Here is a 13,303-nt window from a genome sequence, read left to right as displayed (position 1 = left end):
CGGAGTCGTGTGAGGGTCCCGAAGTCGCGAGACACACGAACAAAGACAGCACATAGCGGAGCAGCAGCAGCGGCCGCGGCGGCGGCTGCAGCAGCAACGGGTTGGAGTCAGTGGCACAACCACCATCACCATTGTGTCGGTGCGCTGGCGTTGTTAGCTGAGGAAGCAGCAGCAGAACAGGCTGGCCGGCCGACTGGTCGCAGGAGCAGCAGCAGAAAAAGAAGAAGCGGTAGCAGCAGAAAAAGAAGAAGCGGCAGCAGCAGCGCACAACGACCATTATTATTATTGGGTAGAGTGCGCTGCGGTCGTTCGTATTGGGTCGTCTACTTATCGCTACTGCTGCTGCATTGGCGGATGTTGCCGTAGTTGATGTTTTTGATGATATTGACGCTGTCCATGTTGTCGTCATCTAGAGCTCGGCGGCTGCGCAGTGGCACGTACCAAACGGAGTACGGGCACAACTCGGTGGCTATGCCGCTGATGACTGTGGCGCCGCCATGGGCTGCAGCAGCGACGGTGGCGGCGCCAACTGCGTTCGGCGCCGAGCCCTACGCCTTCAGTGGGTCTATAAGGGGAGGCTATATGAGAGTGTCACTACGCACTGACTGACTGTGAGCAATCGCCGCTTATTGAGCTAAAGTGCTCCTGCTGCTGATGATGCTGAGGTGTACACATTGTTTTTCCTAACAAAAAGAAAGTGCTAAATACGCATCTTCGACACTGAACGGTAGAGTTGCGCGCGTCTGGATGTCTACGCAGTATCCGGCCGGCCATTGTTTGTTTGTAAACTGCCTGATTAGATAGTGTCGCCCCCTACCGTAGATAACGCGACGAATTGTAGCTGGAAGCATTGTCGAAAATCTGACTAGTGCTGGGGTTGTTGCTCTCGGGTTAGCAGCAATAATGAGGAACTAACAACACTGAGCAACAGATATATAAACAGAGAAAGAAAAACTAAGTAAAAGCTAACTGGAATACACACACACACGCAAGAGAGTTATCGATGATAAACGACGAACCACGACGACATCAAAAGCATATACATATTTATACACATATATATACATGCTCCCACGAGGACCTACGAACCAAGATAGCCGCCGTCAAAAAGAGAATTTGTGAGCTTTATTAAAGCACGGGACAAGCGCGCAGACGCCATCGTCGCAGCGATAGCAGGAGCAGCAGACAACGAGCGCCAAAACGAGTGCTTGTCTATGTTCTGGTGAAAACACAACAAACATCGTCATTGAAATCATCGCATGAGCGATGAAGATTATGATAGACCTGATAATTTTTTTCTGGAAGACGCCAGCATCAAAAATGCTCTCAGTTTCATGGTTTTGGTACTGACGGTATGGGATGGACAAGGGTCATTTCAGTTCATCGTCAGGGCAACGGCCACGCGGTTATGGCGCGCTATCCACGGTTGACGATGGAATGGAACGAAGGACTGCTGACTGGGTCGCTAGGATCAGCGTATGAGCATCCAGAATAGATGCTGTTGTTTGTCATCATTGTCTACACCAGTAACACACACGACAACGAACTATTGAACTGCGATACCGCCGGCGTTAATCAGCAGATCGCGTTAGCGGTAAAGTTAAACCAGTCAAAGAACAGCGCGGGCAAGAGTTCCGCTGGGTATCCCTTACCGTTATGCAATGTATCGCTGTGGCTATAAAGACCATCGTAATGATATTGATGGTAAAAAGGCATCATAGTCCGCGGATTGCTGCGTAGTACTAATTAGCCGTTATTGTTCAAAGAGATACTTCTTCAAAATCGATTTTTAGTACTTCAATTTCATAATCATGGACAACTTGTCGATGTGCTTGTATGATGATTATATTATGCGGCGTTCCAAGTAGACTCCTGTCGCCAGGAGACAATGCAGCCGAGGACGCACCGCTTACAGCATATGAATTGGCGTGGCGTTTTGCTTCAGTCTATGCGAACAAGTTTTTCTGAATGGAATATCTTTAGTAAACAGGTATAATTTTCTAAAGTTTGTCTGCTTATTTTAAGATTTTTTAGCATTTCTTGCCATCCTACTTTGATACAACAATATGATCAATCTGCTTTGGCGTGAGTAAACAAATTTAAACGATCTTTGAGCTAGTGAAGACTTGGAAGAACAAGTTTTATCTGATCGTTATAATATTTGGTTTTGCCTTTCAGTTATCTGAGCAGACTTAAAAATAGCGACGGAAAGATTAAGCTCACTGACCGACCTAAAGCCATCCATAGTCTGTCTCTGTAAGTACAACATTGCTTTCAATCGATTTCAACGACATTGCCCTATCACATCGGTTTGAAAAGGATCGCTCGTTCACTGTGCGACATAACGCGTGACCAACGAGATCATATGCATGTACGGATTTTTTTATTTGAAAATTACATTAGAGAGATCTATCTAGTTTCGTGGCAAATGATCTAACTTCAAGTCAATCCTGGGCTAACGTCCTGATGACGTCCTCGTTCGTATCTCCAGTCGGCTAAGGCGGTCGAACCATCAACTCAGTCGTCCATTCGTTGTCAAGATCAACCAACATTATCAACTAGCGAAATCTAATTGACATACATAGACCGAGTCGGCATTTAACCGACGTTACAAACACCTTCATGGAAAGACGGCAGACTACATTAAAAGAAGAGAGACAATCAAAGAAGTCGCATTAACGGTAATTAAGTTCGGTGTTAATAAAGGATGACAATAGCAACAAGAACTATGGTAAATAGCGCTGTTTTCTGAGCGAGATCGCATGTGAAGAGGAAGAAACCACATATGTGTTCTAATTAGTAACCAGCTAATAGCTTTGTGTCCATAAGCAGTTGAAAAGTCGTAAATTTGGGCAAGGGAGGACAGTGTCTGGTATAATAGGTCAATCACCCTGCCGCCCCGCAGCTGGCCAAGGCTGTAGGGCATGGCCAGTATGACCCAGTTACGACGTGATCGGGTCGCGATACTCTGATACCCTTCCTCTTTTTTTGTTTTCACTCTCAATATCGATATCCATCTTCATATCCTTGCGTCATTTGTATGTGCTGCTATGATGGGTTACCATTATTATTATTGGAGAATGGCCGCTACCGGAAAAACAACGAATGGTTGACTGCATCATCGATGCAGTCGACAGGACGCGCCGGAGCATATCCGACGGCTGCATGAGAGAAGACGGAGCCATTTTGAGGCTATGGCCAGCGACTAGCGTGTTGCTGTTTATGTTAGATAGGAAGTTAGTGAACACAATTTGCCGGACGTCTGTGCGCGTATAACGTTTCATTGGTAGAAGAGGAGATACCTGTTACACGGGTCTATAGTCCTAATTAACGATCGTCTATAAAATAAGACCAATAGGGCCCAGCCAGTACTTAGTACACAAATAGCTGTCCAAAGAACACCACGGAGAGGACACAAGTCAATCAAATAACTTGCCTAACTTAAACGAGCTCGACTTAATGCGACAGACTAAGTTAAGACAGTTTTCTGTATTGGAGTATCAGGTGGATGATGGTGGTTCAGACAAATTTTTTGTTTTTTTCAGCTGTGAACAAGGGTTATTGTAGACGTTTTTTTTTTTATAAGGTGAATAGGGGCAAATGGACATGAATTTACAAACAATAATATAGGAACGAATATAGCTGGCTGATCGCTCAGACGGTCTATAGAAATCTAGTATAAAGGTCCAAGTAGGCAAAATAGCTGCAAATCTTAAATAGAAAAATAACTTCACAGTAAGTTGTCGGCTTTACTTTGTGGTGACACCCACAAGCAGGCGAGTGTGCTCCCACGCCAACAACTGGCATTGTCTGATTGAGTGTCTTGCATACATTGAAATGAGTGTGAAAATAATACTCCTTTACTTGTCTAACTATGCGGCTAGATAAATAAAGATTTAACAGGAATATAAAAATTCTGCTATTCATTAGTTCCGAGATTATTTCCATTACGAAAAGCTATTTAGGCTAGTCGATTGTTCTTCAAGTGAACTTTCGACATTGACCAAAACAACTCAGACGCTTCGAACGAATCAAAAGACATATCCCTACATTCGACCCTATCAGTCGTTCACCGATACATAGGCCACTCCGCCACTATCAAATCCACAATCTACCGAATCGATCGTGTGTACACCGTACGTCAGGTTACCCACGCCTCGTAACCTCCACTGTCAAAAGAGCACGACTATCATTTCGATCCAGAATTATGATGGACTATTGGATTGTGTCTCATATGTGACGCACCAGTCCCTGCGCGGAACCGCTTTTAATCCAGGGCCGATTTTTATGGTTCGTCGTTTGACCGCCGCAGTCGAAACAAGCCACAAATCTCCGGCGATTTCGAGTGGCTTTGCGTTGTACTGCGCGGTAACATCCGAGCGAATAGACAGACGGTCTAGTTACGAGTCAAGGACGTCGATTTTGTTGTATTCGTTTGTTTGCACGTAACGCGACTCTGCGCCCGCACCCGGTGCAGTATTGGCTACAGCGGACGCTGTAGTGGCAGCAAACCCCGCCTGTGACAGTGAATGTCTCGACGACGGAGCTGAGCGCCATTAGACCATGCGCTCAGACAGCAGACGGCCAGCTGCTTCTGCTACAGACGCGCACAAGGCGCAGATCTGTGGCTGAACGGAAACAACAACAGAAACACCAACAACAACAAAAAGAAAACACGGCCACGAAAAAAACGTAGCGCCTGTTTCGTCCCTAGTGTATAAACAGAGTATTACGTGACTAGTAGAGGGATTTGCAGCGGAATAATCTTCATGACATATGAAAACAACAAGTACGCTAAACAAATCAAGCTGCAATCGTAGAGGCACTTAATTCGAGTATCGGCTCAAGGTAGTTATTTTAGTCGTGCTTAAATTGAAGCCAGTGAATCACGATTGACACGTATAGATATAAAGCAAAGTTACATCATAAGATTATGTAGCATTATTTTAGTAATACAACAATAGACGGCGGCACTACGCTCCTAAGCGGCGTACACTGTTGTTGATATGACCAGGAGGCACTAAATGCTATGAGAGGGAGCGGTTGCAGCAGATCTTTCCGTAACGCTAGGACTGGCGATGCTGGCAGTTGCTTTCGAGGCGATTCGTTCACTAGCTGTAGCGTAACGGATCGGGTCGGCGGCCCATATCGGTCTGTCTGAACCGGTTGAATTGAGCAGGACAGCTCTGCAATCAGACCCAGTCACTAGCCGGAGTATGGTCGTGCTACTTGGTCTGTAGTCGCAGCCTACATGCAAAAGGCGTCGTTTGGTCACCGACGACTAAGGATGGTCTGGCGTCGAGTGGACTGTGAACTGTGTGGGGGACAGTGGACAGGCAAAAGTTGATCGGTGTCGGATAGGGCCGATTTGGATCTGGGCGGCAAATCCAAGGCCGTCCGTTGTTCGCCATCCGCGCAGTTCGCGGCGACCGAGTGTGGGTATGGTACAACACAGTGGTACACGGCACAACACGGCATGGCACTGCACGCGACTGCCTGACTCGTTGGCAGGCGGGCGGGCGGGCGGGCGGTCGAATGCTCGGCCTCTGGGCCGACTTAGTCGACTGCCAACAGGAACCGGCCGACGAGTCCGAGTTGGTTTGTGGATAATTTTATCGAAGCTCTAGGATGGCACTCACCACAGGGCTCGGTCGCTGGCAGGCACCACACACAGTTTCGCATGCTCGCTATGGCGAGTCCCCTGGTGGCGGGTGCTGATTGGCCGACGGCTCGCGGGAGAGGTCCGCTATTGGCTCATGGTTAGCCGGTGACGTCACGCGCAGACACACACCATCAGTGGCTGCTCACCGCCGGCCAGTTCGCTTCCTTAAAGGCTGTTGCCCTGTCAGGCAGAAACCAAAGAACCATTACGCGGCTGGCAATGTTTCGCCTGACCTGAACAGCAACAGCGGCGGCGGGGACGGTGGCGGTGGCGGCAGCGCTGCTGCAGCTACAGATGCTGCCAGTGGTGCTGTGTACGACAGCGCTTGCAATGGCGGATTGCTAGGGGAACTGTTGTCGAGGTGATTGCACGTTGCTTTTGCTGCCGCTACCGCTGCCGAAGCCCCTGCCGCCGCCGCCGCCGCCGCTACAGTTCCAACTGGAGCAGCAACGCCGCCGCCGCCGCCGCCGTCGTCGTTAGTCCAAACAGCGACGAACGAAACGGCCTGGCAGCTGATACTACCCGCCCGAATGGTGAAGCGATGGGAGGGCTAATACGCATTTGGTCTGACCGCGATAAAAGCTGCGGGAGTAGCAGCAGTGATGGCGTAGAGAAGAAGAAGTTTGCGTGCCTCATAGCCTTAGAGCATGAGGGACTTGGGGCCGACATTGTCAGAACCGTCTAACAATAATAACTCAGCTGAACAGCAAGTGAGTAGACGTCAAACATGGGACAACTTTCTCTGCCGGCGATTGCCGATTGCCATGAAAGTGTTAAATGCTGCGGTGGTCTCTGGAGAGGCACCGCGTTACATGGGGGCGGAGGGAGGGAGCATTTAGTGCGACGAAGGTGCGCGAGGCTCAGCAGGGTTGAGGCTGAAGCTAAATAGACACAACTCAGACTTAGAGACGATTTGCAGACGTAACGTTTATGTGAGACAGGACTCCGTATGGACTCGTCCGTTTCATGTGTGGATGGCCAAATCGCTAGGTTAGGCTAGACACCTATGTTACAGTGTGATCAAATCGTGGAAATGAAAAACGCCACTATTTGGATACAACTAGTGAAAAGGTATTGACTCGAAGGGCTAGCTACATTAAGCCTGAAGATCTGAAATTACTGCTCTGTGAGGGATTCGCAATGGGGTGGTGATGTTAAGGGAGAATGATTGAGTCTAAAGGGTTAAATCTAGTAAACGTATTAACGAAAGTTCTGCATATTTCCCGTTTAGTGAAATGCTGAAATTGTGTGAAAAAATGAATCAAGGAAATACAAACAGTCAATAAATTAATTAGTAGAATTAATAAAAAAAGCTACGTAATGACGCTTGTAGCCACTGCAGGGATCTTTCCGCATTTTCTGTAGCGTTTGCCAAGAACATAATGCATAGAACGCGCGCTTCAGAACAAAGCATCCTTTGTTACTGCCACAGGTGTATTGTTCACCCTGTAAGGAACGATTAATGTATTAATTATTTATTTGTTTTGCTAATTTATGAGTACCTTTTAAGGTGGTCTTTGGCGAAATGTTTGATCTTCAGCTTATGGTCGAAAAAAATGCGTCACGAAGAATGCTTCATTCAAGAACCGGGCCTCACACATCGAACCTGTTACCTCACTGCTTATACAGCTTTTTGACGGAACAAAAGGGGCGAGAGATTACAGTATAAGAAACGACCTCAGTTTCTAGTGCTCAAAGGAAGGGGTCTTGGGGCGGAGCTTAGTTTTCTACGAACAAAAGCTATTGTGAAGTTATTGAAAGTTTGATAATTACACACAGCGTTTCATCTTGGGATAGCAAATTGACAGACGTTCAAGAGTGTTATTAATTTGCTATGTCGACAGATATAATTAGAAACGAATTAACAGACATTAATTAATGCCTTAACCCAGGCTTTTCGACGCAGGATGAATTGTCACGGAGTGTCGTCTGCTACGCGTTGCGCTTAGCCCGCTGATGCAGCCGCCCGGCTGATTTGCGAAAATTGCGGAACATACAGAGATATTGCTTAAGAAAGCTAGTGAATTACAGCTCCACCAAGTGGATGTATATATTAGTCTAATAATTTATAATACAAAAAAATCCCAAATAAATTGGTCCCATTCTATTAAAACCTAGCAAGTTAGAAAATCAAGACAGCAGACAATTTACGACGATGATTTGGGCTATTGTCCCAAAATGGACTTTACGCTCCTTCAATTGGATTCCTATGTCTACTCAGTAAGTGTCATTCAAGTGACGGCCGGCGTATGTGTATGTATGCATACATGAACACGAACAAGTTCAAATACAGCCCTCTCGTGTGTCGAGCTCTCGATCGGCGCATAAGTTTCGCTTAGGCGTTACTAAATACGTGAAATATGTTTACGTGTGGTATATATACAAATATGTAAATAGAGAATTTTATCTTTTAGAACAATCAGGCTTAACAATCGTGAATGCCTTACACTGGGAGCTTCTTTCTTTTTTCAATAAAGGGGCACATAGAAAATTGCGTAGTTGCGGATATGTGGTCACTATTAATGATCAATTTATGGTAGTCAAGTGGTTTTAACATAGTGCTCGCTTAGGTTCCGTTAGGACATGAATCAAGGGCAAAATTCGTTGAGAAAGCGTAACAGACATAATTGTAAACTGTATATAGTAAAAAAAATCAACACACAGGACGCAGCTACACTATTCCACAACTGGTTGCCCGCTCTTATCAGGACAATGAATTAATCTAGCTTAGTTTTTACCTAATCCAAAAATGAATTTTTTTGAAATTTACGCAAAGAAAACTGGGTATAGGTTTTGAAAGAGTTCATTATGAACGGAGGCAGGAAAGCGAACATATCGATCGTATATTTAACTTATGGTCATTCTTCAAGGAACTATAGGAAATAGATCTGCTTCTACTATCAAAGAAAAAACATTAAAACGGAAACGAATCTATCTTTGAGCTAATATATGAATCATCTCACCCTAGATATTGCAGTAAACCCAAGATCTTTGGAAGCTGCGCGCCGTCCTTTTGGCGATCACTTACTTACATCCAAGGACAAGCCGGTAAAAAGTACAAGCGAGAATATTTTTACATGGTCGATCATCAGGGGATGCTGTTTCTAGATGATGCTCGTATGAAAAATTTCACATCGTGCTTTAAAGAACATAAGTTCCTGCACTTTTTCTTTACACGGGTTCAACTCAACAAAACAGGATTTTATCAGGTGCGGCTGAAATGAACGATTTTCATTAAATCAACGCTTTTATTGAAGCTAGATATTTCAGATATTTATGCACCATTCTGATGTCTCTTAAGTCTTGCGTTATTTCACTACACTAGTAGGTACGATAACAAAGTTTAGTGACTAGGGATGTAGAAATACTGTAGAATGCCAGTAAATGAATAACCACTTACATAGTTGATACTTTGTCAAACGCTTGATTATTACGATTACTTTTTTACATAATCATTCCATCACTTTCAAGAAATTATTTAAACAAGGTAGATAGCAAAAATATAAAAATAACAAAAAATAGATCTTCTTTCTTCGAGCATGATTTCCCGCTATGCGGCACTTCTTATTAAATCTTCTGTTTTTAATCAGGATGAATTTCCGTACGTGAGCCCCTGTGGGGTCGAGATGAACTATATTCGTTGTGATGATGTTCCAATCGTGTTCACTCACTTGCTGCCTGAACACAATCTTCTTTTGCATAACCATGCTGGTACGCGACTACAGGTAGGAACCCTGATACAATTGTAATAATAACAGATAATCGTTATAATTGGTTAATAAAAGAAATGATAATTATTGTAATATTTGTAAATATCACCACTAAGTGGCTATCTGTACGTTCTGACGAGGTTCTATATAATGTACGTACTAGAACTCCGTTTGTATAAAGAGTATTTTGTTATGTTATGCATGTCTGCGTAGCGGGTATCCATTACCAAACTATTGTTTGCATATTCTTTGGCTCGCATTGTATTGTTTCTGCGCCACATGTATGTATTTTCCGGGCTGCGTGCTTATTACTGTTAGCATCTACGAAGCTCTGAGTTTCTATTAAAAAAAAATGACCAAGCGGTACATTAGACTCCTCTCAATGGAGTCTTTTGTGATTCGCATTTCTACCACTATAATAAACTTCAATTGCCTTACCACGTACGACATCTCATGCCATTGCCATTAGAATACTTCGTCATGAACATTTTAATTTTCGACATCCCTGCTCTGTAACCCGCGAAGATTCGAACACAGCTTTTACCATAGTCTCAGGTTTTTACGCTACTCATGTTAAGCTCGCCGCACTCTTTCTATTACTTTGTCACAGCTTCTTGTTTGCCAGCCGTTGGGTTTCTCCTATTGGACTGTTTCCATTGACCCCGCTTCATTGTTCAAGTCATTCGTTGCTTGGCTTAGTCATAGTCGTAGTACACCGGGGGCCCTGTTCTCTGTATCAATTAGTCCGGGCTCTCGTTGCCTCGCTCACTACTCTCATGTGTTTCTTTTTCAAGTTTATTCAGCTATTTCGAGGTGAAACTGACCTTGGTGCTTATTCAAAAATCCATATCGACTGCTAGAAAAAGCAAGCAAGTGAGCAACGTGATGATACTAATACTTTCCAGCAATACTGAGTCGTTTCCTCAGGCCCATTTCGTACAACTTCATGATCGACTTCAATGACAGAGAGATATTAAACTATTTTTTAAAAAGTTTGAGAAGTTTGATGTTATATCTGATGCGTGGAGTTCGAGAAGCTGGATTCAATTTGTTCATTCTGTCTATTCTATTCTCTCTTGACAGACATTGTAATGTCTCATAAACACTTAATCATAGTAAAGAGAACTGCTCAAGAAGGCCATCGATCAACCGGCTCCGTCAGGTTCGATATGAGGAAGGTTTTGATATATTATAAGATTAAATCTATTTTTATGTTTTTACCATTGCAGCTTTTTGTTAACTCAAAATAGTATGCATGGTACTGGCGTATTGTTGCGTCATCTCCGTATCATTAATACAATGTATGATACACAAAGCAAAGACGAATCGATTCATTATCCGCATAGATCTTAAACATATTATTGTGCCAGTGAACATAACTGGTGTAACCGGATTGTGTTGAAGAGAAATACATTTGGAGAGAATATGCTGCTGCCACATAGGCAACAATGGAACTGATTTTTAACAGCTCTTAAAAATTTACCGTTTCAATTTCCCTATTATTATGGCAGTTATCTAAGCTTCTCGAAGAAAAACTTACTAAAATTTGTCTGTAGAGCCAGTTGATTGCAGTTTCAGTTAGCTATCTTTAATGGATGACCAAAGGAATGGTTGGTACTGGCGGTACGGCTTCAAAATGTTTTGCTATTTTTCAAGGTGCCATTTCAGCCCGAAACGCTTTGCATGGTAGCGAAAAATGGCCGGGTTTACCACCGAGGACCACCTCGACAAGGTGGAGTTGGCCTCGTGGCTTCAAAATTGGCCATTCAGTTGAGCAAGAACTTTGAATTTGCCGACAATCAAGGAACGGCAATAGCATACATTCATAATGGGCGAAGAATTGAGCTGGATGGCGAAACCGAAAAAACCCTAAATACAGTTCCTCATTATGAAGGAGAAGGGAACTGAGTAATATATAAACGCTTACAAATATTACGGTTCTCTTTCTTTTTTTTTGCAATTGAAACAGCTTTATTTACTTATTCTACTGGAAGCTGCTACTGGTAGGGGATTTATGGCAGTAATTATCGTGAATATTTCGTGTTAAAAGAAATAGATTGGCCTTATGAAATATATCGTAGAAACGTCTAAATTTAAAGTAAATAGGCAGCATATAAAACATTACGTTTATTATCACATTTTAATGTGTACACATACATAAAAAACAGGAATTATAATCGTAGGCACTGTCCGTTCTAATAAATAATGTCATGGTAAAAATAAATCTCCTTAATTTTGGCCATTGGTTTGAGCATGACGTAGACAGCCAGGCTGGAACAGGTAATTTCCTAACCTTTGACGTTATGGAGGGACCGCAAGACGCGCCCCCGGTTGTTAGACTTGAAGGCTCTCCACCGAATCACACAAGGAGTCCATGGTATCGTGTCGCTTTCTTGTAGCTTTCGTGCAGCGGCCTCCATTGCACAATTAATCGATCAACAAACGGCTTCATAAATCGTGCCGTCAACGAAAGCGTTTGTACCCGACAGAAACTCTCCACGAAGATTATCACAGGCCGCTTTAGGCAAAACACCTAGAAAAAAATATTAACAAATACGATGAATGTTGATGCTGGTTAATTTACTTGTTGATTGATTCATCCAATTGTTTAAACACAGGCCATACATTAATTTTCAGACTAGTTACAATCGTGACCCTATTTAACTTGAAATCTTGGTTTATTCAAGTGACATGTGTTAAATTTTGCTTTAGCCAGCTTAGTAAATGGTAGTCTTGGCACTATTGCGGTGATTGTGGCTTACACTTGAAGAACAGCCTGTAACATAGGAGGTACCTACGGCGAAAACGAACGACCACAAAATAAGCGGTATACAGATTCCTGGTCCGTTCGCCACGAGAACGTCGGGACGATGCCACAGCAGAATGAATGGAGCCTAACAACAAAAACAACATATACATGGAAAAGTTAGAAAAAAAATACCTAGGCTTCTTTGTTATAACTAGCGGATAATGTGACCAGGAAAAATGCGGCAAGCATACTCATGCAGTTACAAGTTCGAAATATGGCCTAATAATACCGGGCTGACTGGCAGGTTACCAATGAAAGGTCTTCAACCGATTTATATCGTATATTGGTACTAAAAAATGGTAAACATTTTTAGCTGATGTAAGTCAAGGTGTATAAGTTTGAAGAGATCTCTGCATTAGTGTTTACTGCATTGGCCCACAGTGTTTATATTACAGATACAGATGGATGGCTTTCTGAATTGCTCTGAATTTTTGTCGCTTTCTTATTTGTGGTACCACGATACAATCTAAACATACCTGAAACAGAGGTAATGCCGCAGTAAATGGGACAGTAAGTAAAGACTGGTGCACTTCGCGAATTCGCGAGATCGGTAAGAGAACGTAGTCTTTGCGGCGGCCTACACAAACGTTTATATATATATATATATAGTTATTTTTCTTTATATAACCGTAAAAAATTACACGATATAAAGGCAAATTTTCAGTAATCACAAGCGTATCAATATAAAACGACAGCGACAGTATACAATTAGTTTTTAAAGCTGATTCAATAAATTTACGCCGTCTTGTCAGACACTGCTTTGTCTACTGAAGAATGGAGCATTGACAGTGTCTGAAGAGCATTTTTATGTATAGCAGTACTGTTATAGCACATCTTATGCTAGCTTACAGCTATAGTAGCGTAAGTGATTATCAGGGTGTAAAAAGACGCCATTAAGGCCGTTCGGTAAATTAAAGTGCACGGCGCAACAGTGAAAGACATAAAAAACTTTGTCTTCCAGCAACAAGTCCAATAGATCTGGCTTGGTCGAATGAACTGTGGCTGTGAAACGAGGGTAAACGTCGTTTAGCTGGTTGGCTTAAAGATTGTACGTATTGCTTCTCACACAGTACAAAAAATGTGAAAAAACTGAGACGCATATTGACAATAGCTCTGAATCTA

General features: G+C 43.3%; 2 protein-coding genes and 2 long non-coding RNA genes across 7 annotated transcripts in view; 2 read left to right on the top strand and 2 right to left on the bottom strand.

Annotated features, from left to right (window-relative positions):
• The first annotated feature begins 605 nt into the window (after nt 1-605).
• LOC147755884 (uncharacterized) lies at nt 606-2,726 on the top strand. Its single transcript, XR_015325981.1, has 2 exons — nt 606-1,990; nt 2,179-2,726. It is a non-coding gene; the product is annotated as an uncharacterized LOC147755884 (long non-coding RNA).
• Nucleotides 2,727-6,038: 3,312 nt separating this feature from the next.
• On the top strand, nt 6,039-11,304 carry LOC111249831 (UPF0598 protein CG30010). 4 transcript variants are annotated; one of them, XM_086986465.1, is made up of 5 exons: nt 6,102-6,733; nt 7,173-7,915; nt 8,631-8,871; nt 9,253-9,387; nt 11,029-11,304. In XM_086986465.1, the coding sequence occupies exons 3-5, from the start codon at nt 8,740-8,742 to the stop codon at nt 11,278-11,280; spliced, it is 519 nt and encodes a 172-aa protein (XP_086842591.1). In that variant the 5' UTR covers nt 6,102-6,733; nt 7,173-7,915; nt 8,631-8,739; the 3' UTR covers nt 11,281-11,304. The 4 variants fall into 4 exon arrangements, with proteins under 4 accessions (XP_086842592.1, XP_086842591.1, XP_086842590.1 ...); XM_086986464.1 differs by having other exon boundaries at nt 6,109-6,372; nt 7,173-7,882; XM_022804217.2 differs by having other exon boundaries at nt 6,109-6,733; nt 7,173-7,882.
• Nucleotides 9,064-10,254, bottom strand: LOC147755883 (uncharacterized). The gene is made up of 2 exons (XR_015325986.1): nt 9,811-10,254; nt 9,064-9,396 (listed from the first exon to the last, which is right to left on the bottom strand). It is a non-coding gene; the product is annotated as an uncharacterized LOC147755883 (long non-coding RNA).
• Nucleotides 11,305-11,486: 182 nt separating the features above from the next.
• Nucleotides 11,487-13,303, bottom strand: part of Alg14 (ALG14, UDP-N-acetylglucosaminyltransferase subunit) — a 3,136-nt gene continuing 1,319 nt past the window's right edge. Inside the window, exons 2-4 of the mRNA XM_022801963.2 lie at nt 12,658-12,945; nt 12,171-12,266; nt 11,487-11,905 (exon numbers count right to left, since the gene is read on the bottom strand). Coding sequence (XP_022657698.1) covers nt 11,732-11,905; nt 12,171-12,266; nt 12,658-12,945 — 558 coding nt within the window. The 3' untranslated portion in view covers nt 11,487-11,731. The remainder of the gene's footprint in view (nt 11,906-12,170; nt 12,267-12,657; nt 12,946-13,303) is intronic.

The sequence above is a fragment of the Varroa destructor genome, unplaced genomic scaffold, assembly GCF_002443255.2.
Source record: "Varroa destructor unplaced genomic scaffold, Vdes_3.0 BEIS01000004.1, whole genome shotgun sequence".
NCBI lineage: Eukaryota > Metazoa > Arthropoda > Arachnida > Mesostigmata > Varroidae > Varroa > Varroa destructor.
The sequence above is the reverse complement of the archived record's forward strand: the minus strand, read 5'-3'. Positions and strand labels throughout refer to the sequence as shown.

Coding starts and splice junctions, on each gene's coding strand:
- LOC111249831 (XM_086986464.1), top strand. CDS start 7,818: ATGATTTGGGCTATTGTCCCAAAATGGACTTTACGCTCCTTCAATTGG. Junction 7,883..8,630: donor TGGATTCCTATGTCTACTCA/GTAAGTGTCATT, acceptor ATCTCACCCTAG/ATATTGCAGTAAACCCAAGA. Junction 8,872..9,252: donor ACAAAACAGGATTTTATCAG/GTGCGGCTGAAA, acceptor GTTTTTAATCAG/GATGAATTTCCGTACGTGAG.